The sequence below is a fragment of the Salmo salar genome, chromosome 29 (assembly GCF_965601325.2).
Source record: "Salmo salar chromosome 29, fSalSal1, whole genome shotgun sequence".
Classification (NCBI taxonomy): Eukaryota; Metazoa; Chordata; class Actinopteri; order Salmoniformes; family Salmonidae; genus Salmo; species Salmo salar.
The window spans coordinates 18,814,675-18,834,475 of record NC_138319.1 but is presented as its reverse complement, the minus strand read 5'-3'; the positions used below and the strand labels follow the sequence as shown (position 1 = coordinate 18,834,475).

General features: G+C 40.0%; 2 protein-coding genes across 2 annotated transcripts; both read left to right on the top strand.

The window, feature by feature from the left end:
* Window positions 1-948: 948 nt before the first annotated feature.
* On the top strand, window positions 949-4,554 carry LOC106590246 (patched domain-containing protein 3-like). The gene is made up of 4 exons (XM_014181049.3): window positions 949-1,790; window positions 2,027-2,160; window positions 2,304-2,449; window positions 2,730-4,554. Exons 1-4 carry the CDS (start codon window positions 1,083-1,085, stop codon window positions 4,259-4,261), a joined length of 2,520 nt encoding a protein of 839 aa, XP_014036524.1. The 5' UTR covers window positions 949-1,082; the 3' UTR covers window positions 4,262-4,554.
* Window positions 4,555-5,000: 446 nt separating this feature from the next.
* On the top strand, window positions 5,001-17,804 carry LOC106590296 (patched domain-containing protein 3-like). Its single transcript, XM_014181145.3, has 4 exons — window positions 5,001-6,038; window positions 6,262-6,389; window positions 6,609-6,754; window positions 12,928-17,804. The coding sequence occupies exons 1-4, from the start codon at window positions 5,346-5,348 to the stop codon at window positions 14,685-14,687; spliced, it is 2,727 nt and encodes a 908-aa protein (XP_014036620.1). The 5' UTR covers window positions 5,001-5,345; the 3' UTR covers window positions 14,688-17,804.
* Window positions 17,805-19,801: the final 1,997 nt, after the last annotated feature.

Sequence of the window (19,801 nt, the reverse complement as noted above, 5' to 3'; positions counted from 1 at the left end):
ATTATTATTATTTGACCATGCTGGTCATTTATGAACATTTTAACATTTTAACATCTTGACTATGTTCTGTTATAATATCCACCCTGCACAGCCAGAAGAGGACTGGCCAACCCTCATAGCCTGGTTCCTCTCTAGGTTTCTTCCTAGGTTTTTGGCCTTTCTAGGGAGTTTTTCCTAGGGAGTTTTTCCTAGCCACCGTGCTTCTTTCACATGCTTTGCTTGCTGTTTGGGGTTTTAGGCTGGGTTTCTGTACAGCACTTTGAGAATATCAGCTGATGTACGAAGGGCTATATAAAAATACATTTGATTTGATTTGATTTGACTGTAATGATCGAATGAGTCATTACTAATTAGCTGTTCATTCCATTCTCCACGAACCTTTAGTAGTGTTGGTGATAATATGGGTGGTACTATTTTGTACTGAGGAGAGAGACATTTGCTGAGGGCATGGAAAACTCAAGGCGAGGTAATAGGGTGACAATCTGCCAATACCTGACTTACATGGTAGCCAATTTGAGGTTTACTGCTTAAATAGAATGCATCGGAAGGACAGTGCATTCTGCTATGGTCGTAAACTTTACAGGTGTAACACAACTTCCCGTGATAAGAAGTTTGATGCTGAGCATCAGAAAATGGGTGCTATCTGTTCGTAAGAATCCATGATCACATTAGTATGTACTGTAGAATACAACATCCTGGTAAACGGAGTCCTACCTTTTCAACTGGGAACATGCACCAACAAAGCTTATTTTCATGGCTCACATAGCCATAGACTGTAGGCCTAGTTCATGGAAGATGACAGCAAATGATATAAAGCAGTAACACATCAGGTTTAATAGTTAATGATTGGCCTGGTCATTTTCACAGATGCTCTTTACAGTTAGAACATGTTTCCATGACAACAAGTTCCTCTTTTTGAATGAGTATTTTAAGGTTGCAGCTCACAATATAGCTGCCAGTTAGTGAAGGGTTCCATTTGAAGCACCTGTGCTCATTGCAAGATCCTTACAGATCTTTTTCTCGACTATACATACAAAATAGTACATTTTGATAATAACTTCTTTAAATCTTAACCGGTGACCATGCCTTCGTGTCACACAGACTGCATTGAAAAATCGGTGTCAAATTGGTTTCATAAACTTGGAGGTTTTGTTGGGAGAAATCCATGGTGGTTTCTACTTGTCCCTTTGTTCATCTCTGCGGGGCTTGGGGCAGGATTTTACTTCCTCGAAGAGAGAGAGGCGCATGGCATAGAGGACCAGTTTACTCCAAAGGACGGGCCTGCAAAACAGGAGAGACATTTTGTCAAAGAACATTTTCCTCAGAATGATTCAGAGTTCTATCGTTTGCGGCTGTATACCGAGGGGAGCTATGGGTCTTTCATCGCTGTTTCAAAGTCATCCGATATCTTGAGTGAGAAGGCATTTGAGGAGATCATATATTTAGATGGAACAGTTAGAGAGATGGTAGGGCAAAAAGGAAAATCTTATGAAAAGCTTTGTGCCATGAAAAGTAACAGGTGCTTTTCAAATGACTTGTTAGATATCGTTAATGGCACAGCTAGTACAATTAAGAAGGCAAACTTGACCTTTCCTTATCATATTTCAACATCAAACACCATCTTTTTGGGGACAGAACTTGGTGGAGTAGTTTTGAATTCAAGTCTCATCGTTAGTGCAAAGGCTGTTCGACTCTTCTACTTTCTCAGAGAAAACAACAAGGCGGAAAATGATGATTGGCTACATGGGTTTACTCAAGTGTTTTCCAACTTGTCAGATGAATTGAATAAGGTAAGTACAGTTTATTATATTTTACAGATTCAGAACTGTCTGGGCATACTGCCAGGTTTGGTAAAATACTCTTGTCCATATGCACACACGTGGCTTTACTTATTTGAGCCATATATAATTAGAGTGCTCATATTCACTGAAATATAAAAATGTATGTTTTGTAAAATAATCTGTTCCTAAATGTAACCCTCTACAGTTTTCACTTAGTCTCACAGTTCTTGCATTTGTTTTTATAGCGGCAGATTCAAGTTTCATACTTCACATCTAATTCTAGAGAGGAGGAGTTTAAGGAAAACTCAAAATCTGTGATTCCTCTCTTCTCCGTCACATACTTCCTGGCCATAAGTTTTTCTATTATATCTTGCTTGAGGTAATTTGATGTCTTATGTGTCATCTTTTAAATGAATCAAAATCAGCAAATGTGTGCACCGTGTTAAAACACTAATTTAACTTACTATTTATTCATTGCTACATGTGATGTTCCGTACGAAGTAAGAATATTTTCATCTACAGGTTGGACTGTGTGAGGAACAAGGTGTGGGTGGCCATCTTTGGTGCTCTATCTGCAGGCCTAGCTGTGCTGTCCAGTTTCGGGTTGTTGCTGCTCTGTGGAATGCCCTTTGCCATGACTGTTGCAACTGCTCCTTTCTTAATACTGGGTCAGGTTTATTATCAGAAACCTTTCCATAGTAATCTTAACAACCCACAACCAAATCTCACATGATTTTAATGTTTTTGTCAGTCACAAGACTACGTAGACGGTAACACTTATGTTGCCCTTATACCTATGTAACTACACAGTAATAACTGTATTAACAACGTTGCATTAACATGTAGTAACATTGTAACTAATGAAGTTTGGTGATATTTATTACAGTGTTAATTCCCTCTAATGATCTATGATCTACTGATGTTCAATATACTCTATGTTGATCGCAGGAATTGGTGTTGACGACATGTTCATCATGATTTCCTGCTGGCAGCAGACTCAAGTTCATGACAACGTAGAGGACCGAATGGCAGCTACATACAAAGACGCAGCTGTCTCTATCACCATCACAACACTAACTGATGCCCTGGCCTTCTATATTGGTCTGTTAACTCCCTTTCGTTCTGTACAATCCTTTTGTATGTATACTGGTACAGCTGTCCTGTTCTGTTACTTGTACAATATCACCTTCTTTGGTGCATTTCTGGCATTGAATGGGAGTCGTGAAAAGGGCAACAGACACTGGCTGACATGCATGAAGGTTCCAGAACCAGAGGAGAACTCTAAAAAGTACAACCTCTGCTGTGTAGGAGGGGCATATGACCAGGAAACGGGGAAAGAGGAAGTTATGCCAATTAACAACTTCTTTAAGATGTACTATGGGCCATTTCTAACAAATACTTGGACCAAGGTGTTTGTGATCCTGCTCTATGCTGGATATTTGGGCTCAAGTATCTATGGTTGCTTCCAAATCCAAGAAGGCATAGACCTTAAAAACCTAGCAGCTGATAGCTCATATGTGGGTAGCTATTACGATAATGAGGACCAATACTTTTCAGAGTATGGTCCAAATGTTATGGTTGTTGTGACTGACAGTAAGTTTCAATATTGGGACAAAACTGCTCGAAAGCGTCTTGATACTTGTCTTGAACGTTTTGAGAGTCTAACGTTGGATGGTCGATCATTGGTTGCTAAAAATATGACCCTCTCTTGGCTTAATGAATATGTGAAACCAGGTCGAGTTTCAAATCCAAATAACGAAACCATTTTCATGGATAGTTTACCTACATTTTTACAACAATCAGATTTCACACAAGATGTGAATATTTTAAACAAAATCATAATTTCCTCACGTATGTTTATTCAGACAATCAACGTCAGTACAGCTGTTGATGAAAAGAACATGTTGAATAAGCTTCGAGAGACAGCTAATGGTTGTTCAGAAAAGTTGGTTGTTTACCACCCTGCTTTCATATACTTTGACCAGTATGCAGTCATTGTTAGTAATACCATCCAAAACATTGTAGTTGCCACTCTTGCCATGCTGGTGATCTCCCTCATGTTGATCCCCAACCCCATATGTTCTCTGTGGGTGACCTTTGCCATTGCCTCTGTCATAGTGGGTGTTGCTGGTTTCATGGCATTATGGGATGTCAATCTAGACTCTGTATCCATGATCAATCTTGTCATCTGCATTGGTTTCTCAGTGGATTTTTCTGCTCACATTTCCTATGCTTTTGTCTCTAGCAAAGAGGTCACCGCTAATAAGAAGGCTGTAGATGCTGTCTATCACTTGGGGTATCCCATCATACAGGGAGCTGTGTCTACTATCTTAGGAGTGGTGGTGCTGTCTGCTGCTGAGAGCTACATCTTCAGAACCTTCTTTAAGATCATGTTCTTGGTCATTTTGTTTGGGGTACTTCATGGCATCGTTTTCATCCCTGTGTTTCTGACCTTCTTTGGCATATGCAATTTTAATTGACCAAGATTCACACACACAACACACTAATCATGGTTGAAAGGGTTAGTAGAATAGTAGTTAAATTGTTTTAATGAACTGACTTTTTTATCTTACTTCTAATCTTGTGATTATGTCATACTTTGCTTTTATGGAATCAAAATATGTATTTTTATGAGTCATCTTTTTGTTTTTATTGAATAATTGTAGAAATAGTTTCTCATGTAAATGCTGTGTTGATTGTTACTACAGTGTGCTTATATTTACCTTTGTTGTAATTGTGTTTTAAAAAGCTAATAAAATTATCTTAAATTATATATTGTCTTTTATATATTTATTCAAACAGCAGATGCTCTCGGTTGTCATTATGACCACATCAATAATGGGAATTATTATTATGGTTAGTAACAGTGCAGAATTTGCATACTAAACTTATGATGTCATCTATTTATCTGTTCACCTATTCTAGAGAAACCCGCTCTTCATAAACTTTTCAAATGAACCTGTGCGTCAGTGTTCATCAACTTAACAATCAATCATTGCATGGCAATCAGTTTACTTCCTTCATCTTCAGAATACTTTGGGGGGAATACCTAGTCAGTTGTACAACTGAATGCCTCCAACTGAAATGTGTCTTCCGCATTTAACCCAACCTCTGAATCAGAGAGGTGCGGGGGGGGGGGCTGCCTTAATCGACATCCACGTCTTCGGCGCCCGGGGAACAGTGGGATTTTACCTTGTCCGCTCGGGGATTCGAGTAACCTTTCGGTTACTGGCCCAACGCTCTAATCGCTTGACTAATGGATGGACTATTATAAGGAAACCAGAGAAGTACTTTCCATAGCTACAATAAGTAAACTGGATAGGTAACCACCTTATTTGTTAATATGTAACCATATGAATTGCCCTGACGCAGTCATCGTGGTTGTTAAAGGATCACATCCAGTGCTGTCAGCTCTATTACTGATTAGAGCTCTTCAGAGGAACGTTATCGTGTTGCTATGTTCAGATGAAGTATAGTTTATGGCTGTGATATCAACAGAGATGCAGATATATTTCAAGCCAAGTTTTTTTTTCTCATAGTACGACTTGAAAAAGAGAATAGAAAATGGCTAGGTGCAAAACAGACTGCGTTGAAAAGCCTATAGCTAGGGGATTTGAAATACTTGGGGGCTTTGTTGGTAGACACCCCTGGTGGTTTTTGATTCTTCCCATGTTCATTTCTGCGGGTCTTGGTGGAGGATTTTACTTCCTTGCGGACAGAGAAGCAAATGGCATTGAAGAGATGTTTACTCCTATGGATGGACCTGCCAAACATGAACGACAAGTAGTCAAACAGTACTTTCCACAGAGTGATAGTAACTTCTCTCGTCTGCGACTCTATACTGAAGGGACCTTTGCATCTCTCATAATTGTGAAGCCTGGACAAAATATCCTCACATCTACTGCTTTACCAAACATATTTGAAATGGACAGAAATGTAACAGACATGACAATTGGTGCATTCGCTTTTAAAGATCTATGTGTTAAGAAAGGTGGTGGGTGTGTGTCAAATTCAATCTTTGATATTGTAAAAAATCCTGGTGATGTTACCACGACAACGATTAACTACCCATATAATGGCAGAATTTTCATTGCATCTGAAATTGGTGGTGTGAAACTGAAAAGTGGATTAACTGAAATTGAAAGCGCAGAGGCAATTAGACTATTTTACTTCTTAAAAGAAGACAACCAAACTAGAAATACCATGTGGCTAAAGAAGTTTATAGAGACTGCTTCCAAGATGACAAAAGAAGAAGGCGTGAGTACTCTGTTTTAGAGATGAAACAAATAAAGAAAATGGTCAACTTGTGTATGATGGGTGTCTTCTCACCAAGTGACCTGCAGAATTGATCACACTCCACATTAAGCTCCATATAAACCATGTAGTGTCATGAGGATTTGATTATTTGAATATCTTGAGTTGTTTTACTAATATGTTAACTGGATATCTGATATTTGTATATTCGTATTTGTCTTTGCAGATGACAATATCTTACTTTACATCCATATCAAGGGATGAAGAGTTTGAGAAGAGCTCTGACTCAATCATTCCTCTCTTCTCATTGACATATGCCCTGGCCATCAATTTTTCTATCATATCTTGTTTGAGGTAGGTTTTGTAACTTTTACATTTCAATACCATTCAAAATGATCAGTCAACATAGGACACCTCAATTGAAAATCATAATAACAGTGTTCATTAGGTCTAACTGAAGCTAGACTAATCCACAATGTGACTGCATTGCTGATGTTAAGGCATATCAGAGAGCACTAGGACTACTTATCAGCATTTACCTACAGGGACGAATGTTGTGTTTTTCTTCCCTAGGTTGGACTGTGTGAGGAACAAGGTGTGGGTGGCAACCTTTGGTGTCCTCTCAGCTGGTATGGCAGTGCTGTCCAGTTTTGGGTTGTTGCTGTACTGTGGGATGCCCTTCGCTATGACTGTGGCAACAGCTCCATTCCTGATTCTGGGTAAGCTTACAAACTCTCATTGTTATACAATAAACCCAGTTCTTAATTTGAGCCGGTGTGGTGATACTAAGGATTTGTCACCACAGATGGTTTGTTTACATAGCAGGTTAGGAAAACTAATGTAGCAGGTAAGGATAATTAACATGGCAGGTTAGGGGAATTAACATGGTAGGTTAGGAGAACTAACACAGCAAGTTAGGTGAATTAACGTAGCAGGTTAGGAGAATGAGGTTAAGGTTAGGGAAAGGGTTAGGTTTCGCTAGAATCCTACAGTTGTCAATGAAGCGGCCACTAGACAGAGCTGTAAGCCTACTCCATATAGCCACAATGGTAGAAACGTAAACAAACCATCTGTGGCACAAATCATCTATCATAACATCGGCCCGGGCTTATGGTTTGCGCAACATCGTAGCTAGCCTATGTTAAATTGAGACCAACGCATAGTCCTTGCTGTGTTGAGAGAGAGAAGCGTGCCTGTGTCTCTCACAGAACTAGAATGAGATTAACTTTCTATGATTGCTCTCCCTCTCTCTGCTCTGATAGACACGAGTCTGCAACATTTATCTCTCCAGTGTAGCACTTCATCATTTATTTCCTTATAGAATCATAGCCGCAGGAAGTGTGCTGGAAGTGCTACAGCACCCCTGATAAATTGAAATACATTTCCCAAAGTTATAGAATTACTGCTGTCTGTTCAGGAAGAAATGTAATAAATCATAATACTACTAATACTACAATACTAGTAGTATTAATAGTAGTAATAATAATACTACTAATAATAGTAACAATAGTAGTAATATTAGTAATACTACAGAGTAAAACTACAGAATACTACTAATAGGCCTATAATTTAGCCATAGAGGAGCAATAGCTTCTTTTTAAAAATAGCCTAGCTGTGAATTGTGTGTAGCCCAATCACAAAGCATAGCCTACAGTCAGGAACGTGCAGCAAATCTGTCAGTGAACAGCATACAGCCTAAACAGGCCTTTCGCAATATTTCAAATACAATTGCAGGAAACACAGGTTGGAAAGCAAATGGCTCCTGCTGAAAAGAGAAGACACTAATCTGTCTGTAGGCTACTAAAATATTTTAGCAACTTCCAAATAGGCCTATTGAGCAAACAGTAGCCTAGGTACAAAGTAAAACAAGAGGAAGATCCCACTGGGCACACACTGGTTGAATCAACATTGTTTGAACAGAATTTGTCTACATATTGTGATGTGGAATCAACGTGGAAAATACATTGGATTTGAAAAAAGTCATCAACCTGTTTTCATCTCATTTCAACCAGCGTTGTAAACATTGAAAATTCCACAAAAATCTTTTTCATTCTATATTCAAGATATATTGTGTGGTTGAAATGATATCGAATTTTAGATTTGATTAGACACATTTTATTTGAATCAACGTCATTGTTTCAATGTCATGCTATCAACCTAAATAATGAGGTATATTGAAATGAAACATGAAGCCACAATCCAATGATTTCTGCCTGAACATTGACTCCTACTGGTATATTTAAGTGCGGCAGGTAGCCTAGCGGTTAGAGCGTTGGGCCATTACATTAACCAAAAGGTTTGAATCCCTGAACTGACAAGACTTTTATCTTTGGATATTGTCTTGTATATGAAGGATGGTTGTTTGATTTCACATTGAATCTACAAGTTATTCACATCTCCATCCCAACCAATAATCTAAGTTGAAGAATAGGACTAAATAAAATCACATTTTAGGTTAAGATGGAGACATCAATCCAACATGTCAATCATTAATCTGAAAAACTGGATATTGAATTGTGAACGCAGCCAAATATCAATATTCAATATATTTGAAAGAGATGTACCTTCTGTTTGGATAGTGTACTGCATATTATTAATAACATATTAAATATTCAAAGGTAAAAGTGTATTGTTTTTAATATCTTGAATTTTGGGATCTTACTAAACTTCCAAATATCCAATAAAGCTTCAATATTTTAATGATGGTGTCCTTTGAGCAAATCAGATGTCAATGTAGCCTACAAAAACCCATCCTCACTCCGAATTTACTGAGCTTGATCAATTATGACAAAAACAATGAATATTTGTTTCCCTAAGAGTTGTGCAAGGTTGGTAGAATTTTATGGAAAACGATTCACAGCTGTAATGGCTGCCATTTGTGCTTCCACCGAGTATTAACTCTGGGGGTGTGAAGACATACGCAATTAATCTTCTTTAAAAATATATATTTTATGTTCTGTAGATTCTCTAGATCGGTAGGATCGGCAGAATTTTAAGACAGCAAATTGAAGAATGTGCAAGGAATGTTTAGACTTTCACTATTTAATATAGGATGAAAACAATTTTTGAAGTCTGTGTAATTTTCAACTCAATTTCAACATAAGTGCCATCCCAGTAAGTAATATTTCAACGTCTCCAGCGCCCACTTGATCGCTAGACATTCTTTCTCCACAGTGGAATATCTTTGTTCCCGTAGCAACAGCTTCCGACTAATGTATACGACTGGGTGTTCCTCTCCTTCTTGTAGCTGTGATAGGACGGCACCCACCCCTGTTTCGGACGCATCGGTCTGTACCACTAGTGGTTTGGAGAAGCCCGGGGTCACCAGCATGGGTCCAGAACACAGGGCTCCCTTTAGGTCCTGGAAGGCTTTCTCCGACTCCTCAGTCCACGTCACCTGGGTGGGCAGATGGCAACCTAGTCAGATCTGTCAGAGGGCTGGCTCGGGAGGCAAAGTGGGGGATAAACCTCCGGTAGTAACTAGTCAACCCCACAAATGTGCGTATCTGCTTCTTGGTGAGGGGGCGGGGCCAGTCCCGAATCACATCCACTTTCTTCACCTGGGGTTTTACACATCCCCTCCGGATCATGTACCCCCGGTACTCAGCCTCCCGTAGGCCGAGCCAACATTTCCATGGGTTGGCTGTTAGCCCTGCCCCTGTAAGGCCTGCAATACCACGTTCACCTGGTTTAGATGGGTCTCCCGCTCGCTCCCATGGATTACAATATCAACGAGGTAGGCCACCGTGTACTCGCGATGGGGACGGAGAACCCAGTCCATCAACCTCTGGAAGGTGGCCGGGGCCCCGTGCAACCCAAAGGGCAGCTTCCTGTAGTGGAACAGCCCGTCAGGGGTGGCGAAAGCAGTTTTCTCCCTTGCCTTGGGAGCTAAGGGCACCTGCCAATAACCCTTCATCAGGTCGAGCGTGCTGATAAATCGGGAGGTCCCTAGCTGTTCTATTAGTTCATCAATTCGGGGCGTGGGGTAGGCGTGGAAACTTTGATATTTCATTTAACTTTCTAAAATCATTACAGAAGCGAATGGTGCTGTCTGGTTTCGGCACCAACACTATGGGGCTGCACCACTCACTATTCGAGTCTTCGATGATTTCAGCTTCCAACATCGTTTTTACCTCGGTCCTGACGGTCTTTCTCCCTGCTTCTGGTATGCGGTAGGGTCTCAACTTCACCCTTTTCCCGGGTTTGGTGATGATGCTGTGCCAGATAGGTGTGTCCCGATTCATTGGAGAACAAACACATCCTGGTTCCGGCCGAGCAACTCCGTCAGCTCCTGCTTCTTGTCTCAGCTGCTCCCCCAGTGGCACCTCAGCCGGCTTGGTCTCTGTGTTGGCCTTCGGGAGGATAGAGTAGACTACATCACATGCATTCCATTTCTTTAACAAATTCACATGGTAAATTTCTCCCTATAAATAATGATTTTTAATTTAAATAATAATTGTGTCCTTCAAACTTTGCTTTCGTCAAAGAATCCTCCATTTGCAGCAATTACAGCCTTGCAGACCTTTGGCATTCCAGTTGTGAATTTGTTGAGGTAATCTGAAGAGATTTCACCCCATGCTTCCTGAAGCACCTCCCACAAGTTGGATTGGCTTGATGGGAACTTTTTACGTATCATACGGGCAAGCTGCTCCCACAACAGCTCAATAGGGTTGAGATCCGGTGACTGTGCTGGCCACTCCATTATAGACAGAATACCAGCTGACTGCTTCTTCCCTAAATAGTTCATGCAAAGTTTGGAGCTGTGCTTTGGGTCATTGTCCTGTTGTAGGAGGAAATTGGCTCCAATTCAGCGCCGTCCACAGGGTATGGCATGGCATTGCAAAATGGAGTGATAGCCTTCCTTCTTCAAGATCCCCTTTACCCTATAGAAATCTCATACTTTTACCACCACCAAAGAACCCCCAGACCATCACATTGCCTCCACCATGCTTGAAAGATGGCGTCAAGCACTCCTCTAGCATCTTTTCATTTTTTCTGCGTCTCACAAATATTCTTCTTTGTGATCCGAACTCAAACTTAGATTTGTCTGTCCATAACACTTTTTTCCAATCTTCCTCTGTCCAGAGTCTGTGTTCTTTTTCCCATCTTAATCTTTTATTTTTACTGGCCAGTCTGAGATACGGCTTTTTCTTTGCAACTCTGCCTAGAAGGCCAGCATCCCGGAGTCGCCTCTTCACTGTTGATGTTGAGACTGGTGTTTTGCGGGTACTATTTAATGAAGCTGCCAGTTGAGGATTTGTGAGGCATCTGTTTCTCAAACTAGACACTCTAATGTACAAGTCCTCTTGCTCAGTTGTACAACAGGGCCTCCCACTCCTCTTTCTAATCTGGTTGGAGCCAGTTGGCGCTGTTCTGTGAAGGAAGTAGTACACAGCGTTGTACAAGATCTTCAGTTTCTTGGCAATTTCTCACCTTCATTTCTCAGAACAAGAATAGACTGACGAGTTTCAGAAGAAAGTCTTTGTTTCTGGCCATTTGTAGCCTGTAATCAAACCCACAAATTTTGTTTAACTAGGCAAGTCAGTTAAGAACAAATTCTTATTTACCAGGGAACAGTGGGCTTACTGCCTTGTTCAGGGGCGTAACAACAGATCTTTTACCCCGTCAGCTCAGGGAATCGATCCAGCAACCTTTCGGTTACTGGCCCAACACTCTAACCACTAGGCTACCTGCTGCCCTGAAATGCTGATGCTCCAGATACTCAACTAGTCTAAAGAAGGCCAGTTTTATTGCTTCTTTAATCAACACAACAGTTTTCAGCTGTGCTAACATGATTGCAAAAGGGTTTTCTAATGATCAATTAGCCTTTTAAAATGATGAACTTGGATTAGCTAACACAATGTGCCATTGGAACACAGGATTGATGGTTGCTGATAATTGGCCTCTGTATGCCTATGTAGATATTCCATAAAAAATCAACTGTTTCCAGCTACAATAGTCATTTACAACATGAACAATGTCTACACTGTATTTCTGATCAATTTGATGTTATTTTAATGGACCAAAAAAATTGCTTTTCTTTCAAAAATGTCTAAGTGACCCCAAGCTTTTGAACGGTAGTGTACATAGTTCTTCTGACGATTATGTTGCAATTGAATTGATGTAACAACCTGTTAGTCAGGTTAAATCAATGTATTGAAGTTGAAGTTTTACCCTAATTTCAATGTTTACAACGCTGGTTGAAATGAGCTGAAACAGTACTGGTTGATTACTTTTTTCAAATCCCATGTATTTAACACGCTGATTCCACGTCACAATACGTTGGCGAATTGCGTTGAAACAACGTTGATTCAACCAGTGTGTGCCCAGTGGGATAGGTTTTCGGCATGAGCGCATCGGCCATCGCCGGTGAGTGAGCTGCACATCAGTGAGTGAGTCAGTGAAACTGGAAAGCTTTTTCAGGACTATATTTTCCTCCTCATATTGTACAATATGTGTGTATCCACACACCAATGCATTGGCTATTGACGGATTCAAGATGAGGTTGTTTTTATTGATCTCAGTTTGTCAGTATCAAAGTAGCCTGTCATTTCCATCCTTTGTTTGGCATAAAAAATATTCTGCTAAAGTCTCCAGTCATGTAAAATTATTTAGAATTGGATGAAATCCTTTTATTAAATGCTAATTCTTTTCCCGGACTTTATAGGCTTAAAATGTTCCCCATATGTGCCTCTACTCTACTGCTCTTTACGAAAATGCAATGATATGCATGCAATGCTTTATTATACAATAAATAAATATTTATGCATTCCGGTACCTCACTTTCTGTTCCGGCACCTCCCGATTTACCAGTACTCTGATGTGATCACAGGAGTGAACACCGGTATAAACTAGGTTTGACATTTTATAAGAGAGTGCATTTTCTCCACAGGAATTGGTGTTGACGACATGTTCATCATGATTTCCTGCTGGCAGCAGACTCAAGTTCATGACAACGTAGAGGACCGAATGGCAGCTACATACAAAGACGCAGCTGTCTCTATCACCATCACAACACTAACTGATGCCCTGGCCTTCTATATTGGTCTGTTAACTCCATTTGGTTCTGTACAATCCTTTTGTATGTATACTGGTACAGCTGTCCTGTTCTGTTACTTGTACAATATTACCTTCTTTGGTGCATTTCTGGCATTGAATGGGAGTCGTGAAAAGGGCAACAGACACTGGCTGACATGCATGAAGGTTCCAGAACCAGAGGAGAACTCTAAAAAGTACAACCTCTGCTGTGTAGGAGGAGCTTATGATCATGAAACGGGAAAAGAGGAGCCAATGCCCATTAACAACTTCTTTAAGATGTACTATGGGCCATTTCTAACAAATACTTGGACCAAGGTGTTTGTGATCCTGCTCTATGCTGGATATTTGGGCTCAAGTATCTATGGTTGCTTCCAAATCCAAGAAGGCATAGACCTTAAAAACCTAGCAGCTGATAGCTCATATGTGGGTAGCTATTACGATAATGAGGACCAATACTTTTCAGAGTATGGTCCAAATGTTATGGTTGTTGTGACTGACAGTAAGTTTCAATATTGGGACAAAACTGCTCGAGAGCGTCTTGATACTTGTCTTGAACGTTTTGAGAGTCTAACGTTGGATGGTCGATCATTGGTTGCTAAAAATATGATCCTCTCTTGGCTTAATGAATATGTGAAATCAGGTCAAGTTTCAAATCCAAATAACAAAACCATTTTCATGGATAGTTTACCTGCATTTTTACAACTATCAGATTTCACACAAGATGTGAATATTTCAAAACAAGTCATAATTGCCTCACGTATGTTTATTCAGACAATCAACGTCAGTACAGCTGTTGATGAAAAGAACATGTTGAATAAGCTTCGAGAGACAGCTAATGGTTGTTCAGAAAAGTTGGTTGTTTACCACCCTGCTTTCATATACTTTGACCAGTATGCAGTCATTGTTAGTAATACCATCCAAAACATTGTAGTTGCCACTCTTGCCATGCTGGTGATCTCCCTCATGTTGATCCCCAACCCCATATGTTCTCTGTGGGTGACCTTTGCCATTGCCTCTGTCATAGTGGGTGTTGCTGGTTTCATGGCATTATGGGACGTCAATCTAGACTCTGTCTCCATGATCAATCTTGTCATCTGCATTGGTTTCTCAGTGGATTTTTCTGCTCACATTTCCTATGCTTTTGTCTCTAGCAAAGAGGTCACCGCTAATAAGAAGGCTGTAGATGCTGTCTATCACTTGGGGTATCCCATCATACAGGGAGCTGTGTCTACTATCTTAGGAGTGGTGGTGCTGTCTGCTGCTGAGAGCTACATCTTCAGAACCTTCTTTAAGATCATGTTCTTGGTCATTTTGTTTGGGGCGGTCCATGGTATAGTGTTTATCCCAGTGTTTCTGACCTTCTTTGGAATCTGCGGAGGCAAAGTCAGTGATAAAAAAGATGATGGTAGGTCTAACACCTTGTCTCAAAGTGGTCACAGGTGGGTCACCCAAACCACAGGTGATTTCAACATGAAGAATACGCATGAATTAAGGGCTGTAGCAGCTAATTCAAAAGTATGGTCAATCAGTTCTAACCAAAGCTCACATTATTCTTCACATTGTGTCAACGGGAAAGCTAATAGTGTTTACGAAAACATTGAAGACTGCCCCTAAAACTGTTGTCTTGAGGCCAGATTTACAAGGCATTTCCACTGTACCTGTTTTTTTGTTTTTATGGAATTAATTAAATATTAAAGGTAGAACAAATGGGTTAAAAACTGTACAAATAACGTTTACAAGAGGGAATAACCTATTATGGTCAAGTGTAAATGAACACACATTCATGTTTTACCTTTGTTTTATTTCATTCAGCTCTATGCTGATGGGGCCAGTACAGTAGTTCAAATCAAATGTTAATTGTCACATCCACCGAATACAACAGGTGTAGACCTTACAGTGAAATGCTTACTTACAAGCCCTTAACCAACAATGCAGTTTTAAGAAAATCCCTAAAAAAGTAAGCGATAAGAGTAACAAATAATTAAAGAGCAACAGTAAATAACAATAGCGGGGCTATATACAGGGGGTACCAGTACAGAGTCAATGTGGGGGGGTCACTGGTGTCGAGGTACAGTAATTTAGGTAATTATGTTCATGTAGGCAGAGTTATTAAAGTGGCTATGCATAGATAATAACAGAGAGTAGCAGCAGCGTGGGGGGGGGGGGGGGGGGGGCAATGCAAATAGTCTAGGTAGCCATTTGATTAGCTGTTCAGGAGTCTTATGGCTTGTGGGTAGAAGTTATTTAGAAGTTTCTTGGACCTAGACTTGGCGCTCCGGTACCGCTTGCCATTCGGTAGCAGAGAGAACAGTCTATGACTAGGGTGGCTGGAGTCTTTGGCAATTTTTAGGGCCTTCTTCTGACACCACCTGGTATAGAGGTCCTGGCGAGCAGGAAGCTTGGCCCAGGTGATGTTCTGGGCCGTACGCACTACCCTCTGTAGCGCCTTGTGGTCGGAGGCCGAGCAGTTGCCATACCAGGCAGTGATGCAACCCATCAGGATGCTCTCGATGGTGCGGCTGTAAAACCTTTTGTGGATCTGAGGACCCATGCCAAATCTTTTCAGTCTCCTGAGGGGCAATAGGTTTTGTCATGTCCTCTTCACGACTGTCTTGGTGTGCTTGGACCATGATAGTTTGTTTGTGATGTGGACGCCAAGGAACTTGAAGCTCTCAACCTGCTCCACTACAGCCCCATCGATGAGAATGGAGGCATGCTCAGTCTTCCTTTTCCTGTAGTCCACAATCATCTCCTTTGTCTTGATCACATTGAGGGAGAGGTTGTTGTCCTTGCCCCACACGGTCAGGTCTCTGACCTCCTCCCTATAGGCTGTCTCATCGTTGTCGGTGATCACAGTGTTGTGTCATCAGCAAACTTAATGATGGTGTTGGAATTGTGCCTGGCCATGCAGTCATGAGTGAACAGGGAGTACAGGAGGGGACTGAGCACGCACCCCTGAGGGGCCCCTGTGTTGTTACCTACCCTTACCACCTGGGGGCAGCACGTCAGGAAGTCTAGGATCCAGTTGCAGAGGGAGGTGTTTAGTCCCAAGGTTCTTAGCTTAGTGATGAGCTTTGAGGGCACTGTGGTGTTGAACACTGAGCTGTAGTCAATGAATAGCATTCTCACATAGGTGTTCCTTTTGTCCAGGTGGGAAAGGGCAGTGTGGAGTGCAATAGAGATTGCATAATCTGTGGATCTGTTGTTGCGGTATGCAAATTGAAGTGGGTCTAGGATTTCTGGGATAATGGTGTTGATGTGAGCCATGACCAGCCTTTCGAAGCGTTTAATGGCTACAGACGTGAGTGCTATGGGTCAGTAGTCATTTAGGCAGGTTACCTCCTTGTATGTGACAAATTGAGCAAAGTTATATGAGAAATGATCATATTTATGGAAAGTACATTTTAATTGCATTAGCCTATATTTATTGGCCAATTCATTTTTCTCAGTCTTCAAAGGACGTACATTCCCATTATTCCACACCCAGGTTCTTAGGTCTTATAGTCAGACTTTTGCAGAGGCTTTTTTTTATACCTTGTGTTGTTTTGATTTTAAGTGTCATTTTATGTGTAAATATATGCAAAATATGCATCCGTCATACATGTGAATAGTGTTTTTTAAATAATTCCATGAAATGACAATATTTTGATGAACTGATCTGTAAAAGTCTGACCATTGAGTGTCTTATCACAATAAAAAAATAAAAAACATTCTGCCTTGAAGCAATGTGTTGAAAAACAGATTCTCATAATATGCAAATAATATGCACACACAACAGATTCTCATAATTAGCGCACATTTAAGGACGGTTTACCTAATTTGCATATTTTAATTTTAAAATAAATAAAACTTGTAATACAATAATATATTGTATTTATGTATACTTTCAACTGGTAAAGTTTCAGTCTGATGAGAGTAAAGGAAAAAATTATCCCTATTAGCCTGTGGTGCCTGGCCTTAAAGGTCTTACTCACATCGGCTGCGGAGAGCGTGATCACACAAGTTGTCCAGAACAGCTGATGCTCTCATGCATGTTTCACTGTTACTTGCCTCGAAGCAAGCATAGAAGTTATTTAGCTCATCTGGTAGGCTCGTGTCACTGGGCAGCCCTGCCACATCCGACGAGCATCAGAGCCGGTGTTGAACGATTCGATCTTAGTCCTGTATTGATGCTTTGCCTGTTTGATGGTGCGTCGGAGGGCATAGCGGGATTTCTTATAAGCTTCCGGGTTAGAGTCCCGCTCCTTGAAAGCGGCAGCTCTACCCTTTAGCTCAGTGCGAATGTTGCCTGTAATCCATGGCTTCTGGTTGGGGTATGTACGTACAGTCACTGTGGGGACGACGTCCTCGATGCACTTATTGATAAAGCCAGTGACTGATGTGGTGTACTCCTCAATGCCATGTTGTAAAGTGATGAAATTAATCTACAAAGTAACCAATTATAAATTACATCAATCATTGATGATTTACTGTGTTTCAAATCCCTAAATCATTGCACAACATTTCCACATGAAGTAATCGTAAATTGAAAAGGTAGGAAATATGTTCACTGATTCTGTCATTCATTTTTTCATGTAGAAGTACTGTAACATAAAATTGACTGTTAATTTGTTCATTTTGTGAAATTTCATTTTTATTTAGTTGACTCTAATTGTGAAATGTTATTGTAATATGTTTAAGGATAAAGATGTTTCTGTTGTGTTTTTAATAAAGAAATGAAGGAATTCCTCATTCTATGTTTCTTCTTTTCCTGTATTACCTACAAGCAGGTAGACTTTTTGATGATAGATTTAGGTAGCAAGAATGACTAAAGTCTTCTCAGTGACAGAGTGTTGCCAACATCCACACCATACGGCCTATACATTAGATGCAAATGCAGAATAATTTCATACACTTTAAATAAAGGTATTGACCATTAGGCCTTTTTTTTAAGGTAGATCCTTCCACACTTTCTTTAAAATGTGTAGTGAGGACAACATTTTTGTTTTATAACCAAAAGTTTTGTTAATCAAGGAAATGCATGATGATGTACGGTTGTATTTTGATCCAGTCTCACAAGTTAGTCAGCATACCACAGCAGGTCAAGACAGTTCACTCCAAAATCAAAGTCTTTCAGATGTTTTCAGACATCTGCAAAAGTGATGTTAAAATTAAAGCCATTCCCAAGGCCATCTGTATATTTCAATACAACATGAATGAAATGTTAGTAACTTACAACTTCCTGTTTTGAGTTTGTGCTTACCTTTTCCATTCATTTTGGGGTAAGGCATATTGATGAATTTACACGCAACCAATGGTGTGGGATGTTTATTCGTCTTGAGTATTTGAGGTTGTTAGACAAAAGCATCTGACTTTTTTGGATGTTTCAAAATGACAGAAAACAAACATTCCTTGTAACTAGTAGTTAGAGAAACTGAAGTTAGGGTTATATTGTGTGTGTGAAATAAGAGAGTAATGAAGCATTAAAAATAATGTGGCTTCACAGCAAAGTAGTTTCTAATTTGGACAATGACAATCACGCCAATACTTATAGAATGTAAATCCTTTATTGACTCATAGAAATACAACATTTACTCAAATCTGAAAATGATTCCAATTCCCAAAGTTGCAGTATCATATCACGTTCCATGTGTTTCCTATAAATACCAATCCTTATTGCCTTTGCATTGATATCATGTAATGTGGGTCAATAGAGATTAATAGCATAAACATAAATAGCATAAATGTCTAGATTGTATCATTTTTATTAATTACATCTCAGGGTATTCAAGCCACTGGGAAATGGAGGGATACATAAAACACTTGGTTAAGGATGTTACGCTTGTCATACATCCTCTAAAGACATCAAACCAACAATGATTCACTAAGGACAAGGACCTCATGTACTTTTTGGTGTTTGTGATAATACAGTGCCTTCAGAAAGTATTCATACCCCTTGACTTATTCCATACCTTGTTGTATTACAGCCTCAATTTGAAATGAATTAAATAAATAAAGATTCTCACCCATCTACACACAATACCCCATAATGGCAAAGTGAAAACATGTTTTTACAAATTTTTGCAAATGTATTGAAAATGAAATACAGAAATATCTTATTTGCATAAGTAATCACACCCCTAAGTCAATACATTTTAGAATCACCGTTTGCAGCGATTACAGCTATGAGTCTTTCTGGGTAAGTCTTTAAGAGCTACAATCTACATCTGAAGGCCTGGTACAAGCGGAACACCTCTCCAACTACAGACACCAGTGTTTCAGGTCAAGCAGTTTCTATCAAAAACACCTTTTAAGCCCAAGTCCACCTTTTGTCCCATTGTCAAGAATGCCACATTAAATACATTTGCCAAGAAGATTAATTTTGACGTGGAGAATCTGTTTAAGGGTAAAATGGACTGAGCGCCTCGTGATGCACCAGAGAGAGTGTATTTTGTTACAAAATACAGCACTGAAGCAGAGAACATTCAAGTAATCATTAAAAAGAACTGGGGAATCATCCAAAGTGATACGCTACTATGCAAAGTCTTCCAAAGCCACCAGTCATAAGCTTTAAGAGATGTCCTACCCTAAATTACAAATTAGTCCACAGCCATCTTCCTGGTGACTCTTTTAAATGCAACCAGTCCAACCATTGCAGAAAGTTTGCACAGAAAAAGTATTTTGTTGACACAGCTTCTAAAACGGAGTATCAAGTCAAGCATTTCATTAACTGCAAAACCACTTATGTC

What these genes read in the sequence shown, in the direction of transcription:
- LOC106590246 (XM_014181049.3), top strand. Translation starts at nt 1,083, where the DNA reads ATGCCTTCGTGTCACACAGACTGCATTGAAAAATCGGTGTCAAATTGG. An exon ending in TGTCAGATGAATTGAATAAG is followed by an intron (nt 1,791 to 2,026) that starts GTAAGTACAGTT and finishes TTGTTTTTATAG; the next exon opens with CGGCAGATTCAAGTTTCATA. An exon ending in TCTATTATATCTTGCTTGAG is followed by an intron (nt 2,161 to 2,303) that starts GTAATTTGATGT and finishes TTTCATCTACAG; the next exon opens with GTTGGACTGTGTGAGGAACA.
- LOC106590296 (XM_014181145.3), top strand. Translation starts at nt 5,346, where the DNA reads ATGGCTAGGTGCAAAACAGACTGCGTTGAAAAGCCTATAGCTAGGGGA. An exon ending in AGATGACAAAAGAAGAAGGC is followed by an intron (nt 6,039 to 6,261) that starts GTGAGTACTCTG and finishes TTGTCTTTGCAG; the next exon opens with ATGACAATATCTTACTTTAC. An exon ending in AGCTCCATTCCTGATTCTGG is followed by an intron (nt 6,755 to 12,927) that starts GTAAGCTTACAA and finishes TTTTCTCCACAG; the next exon opens with GAATTGGTGTTGACGACATG.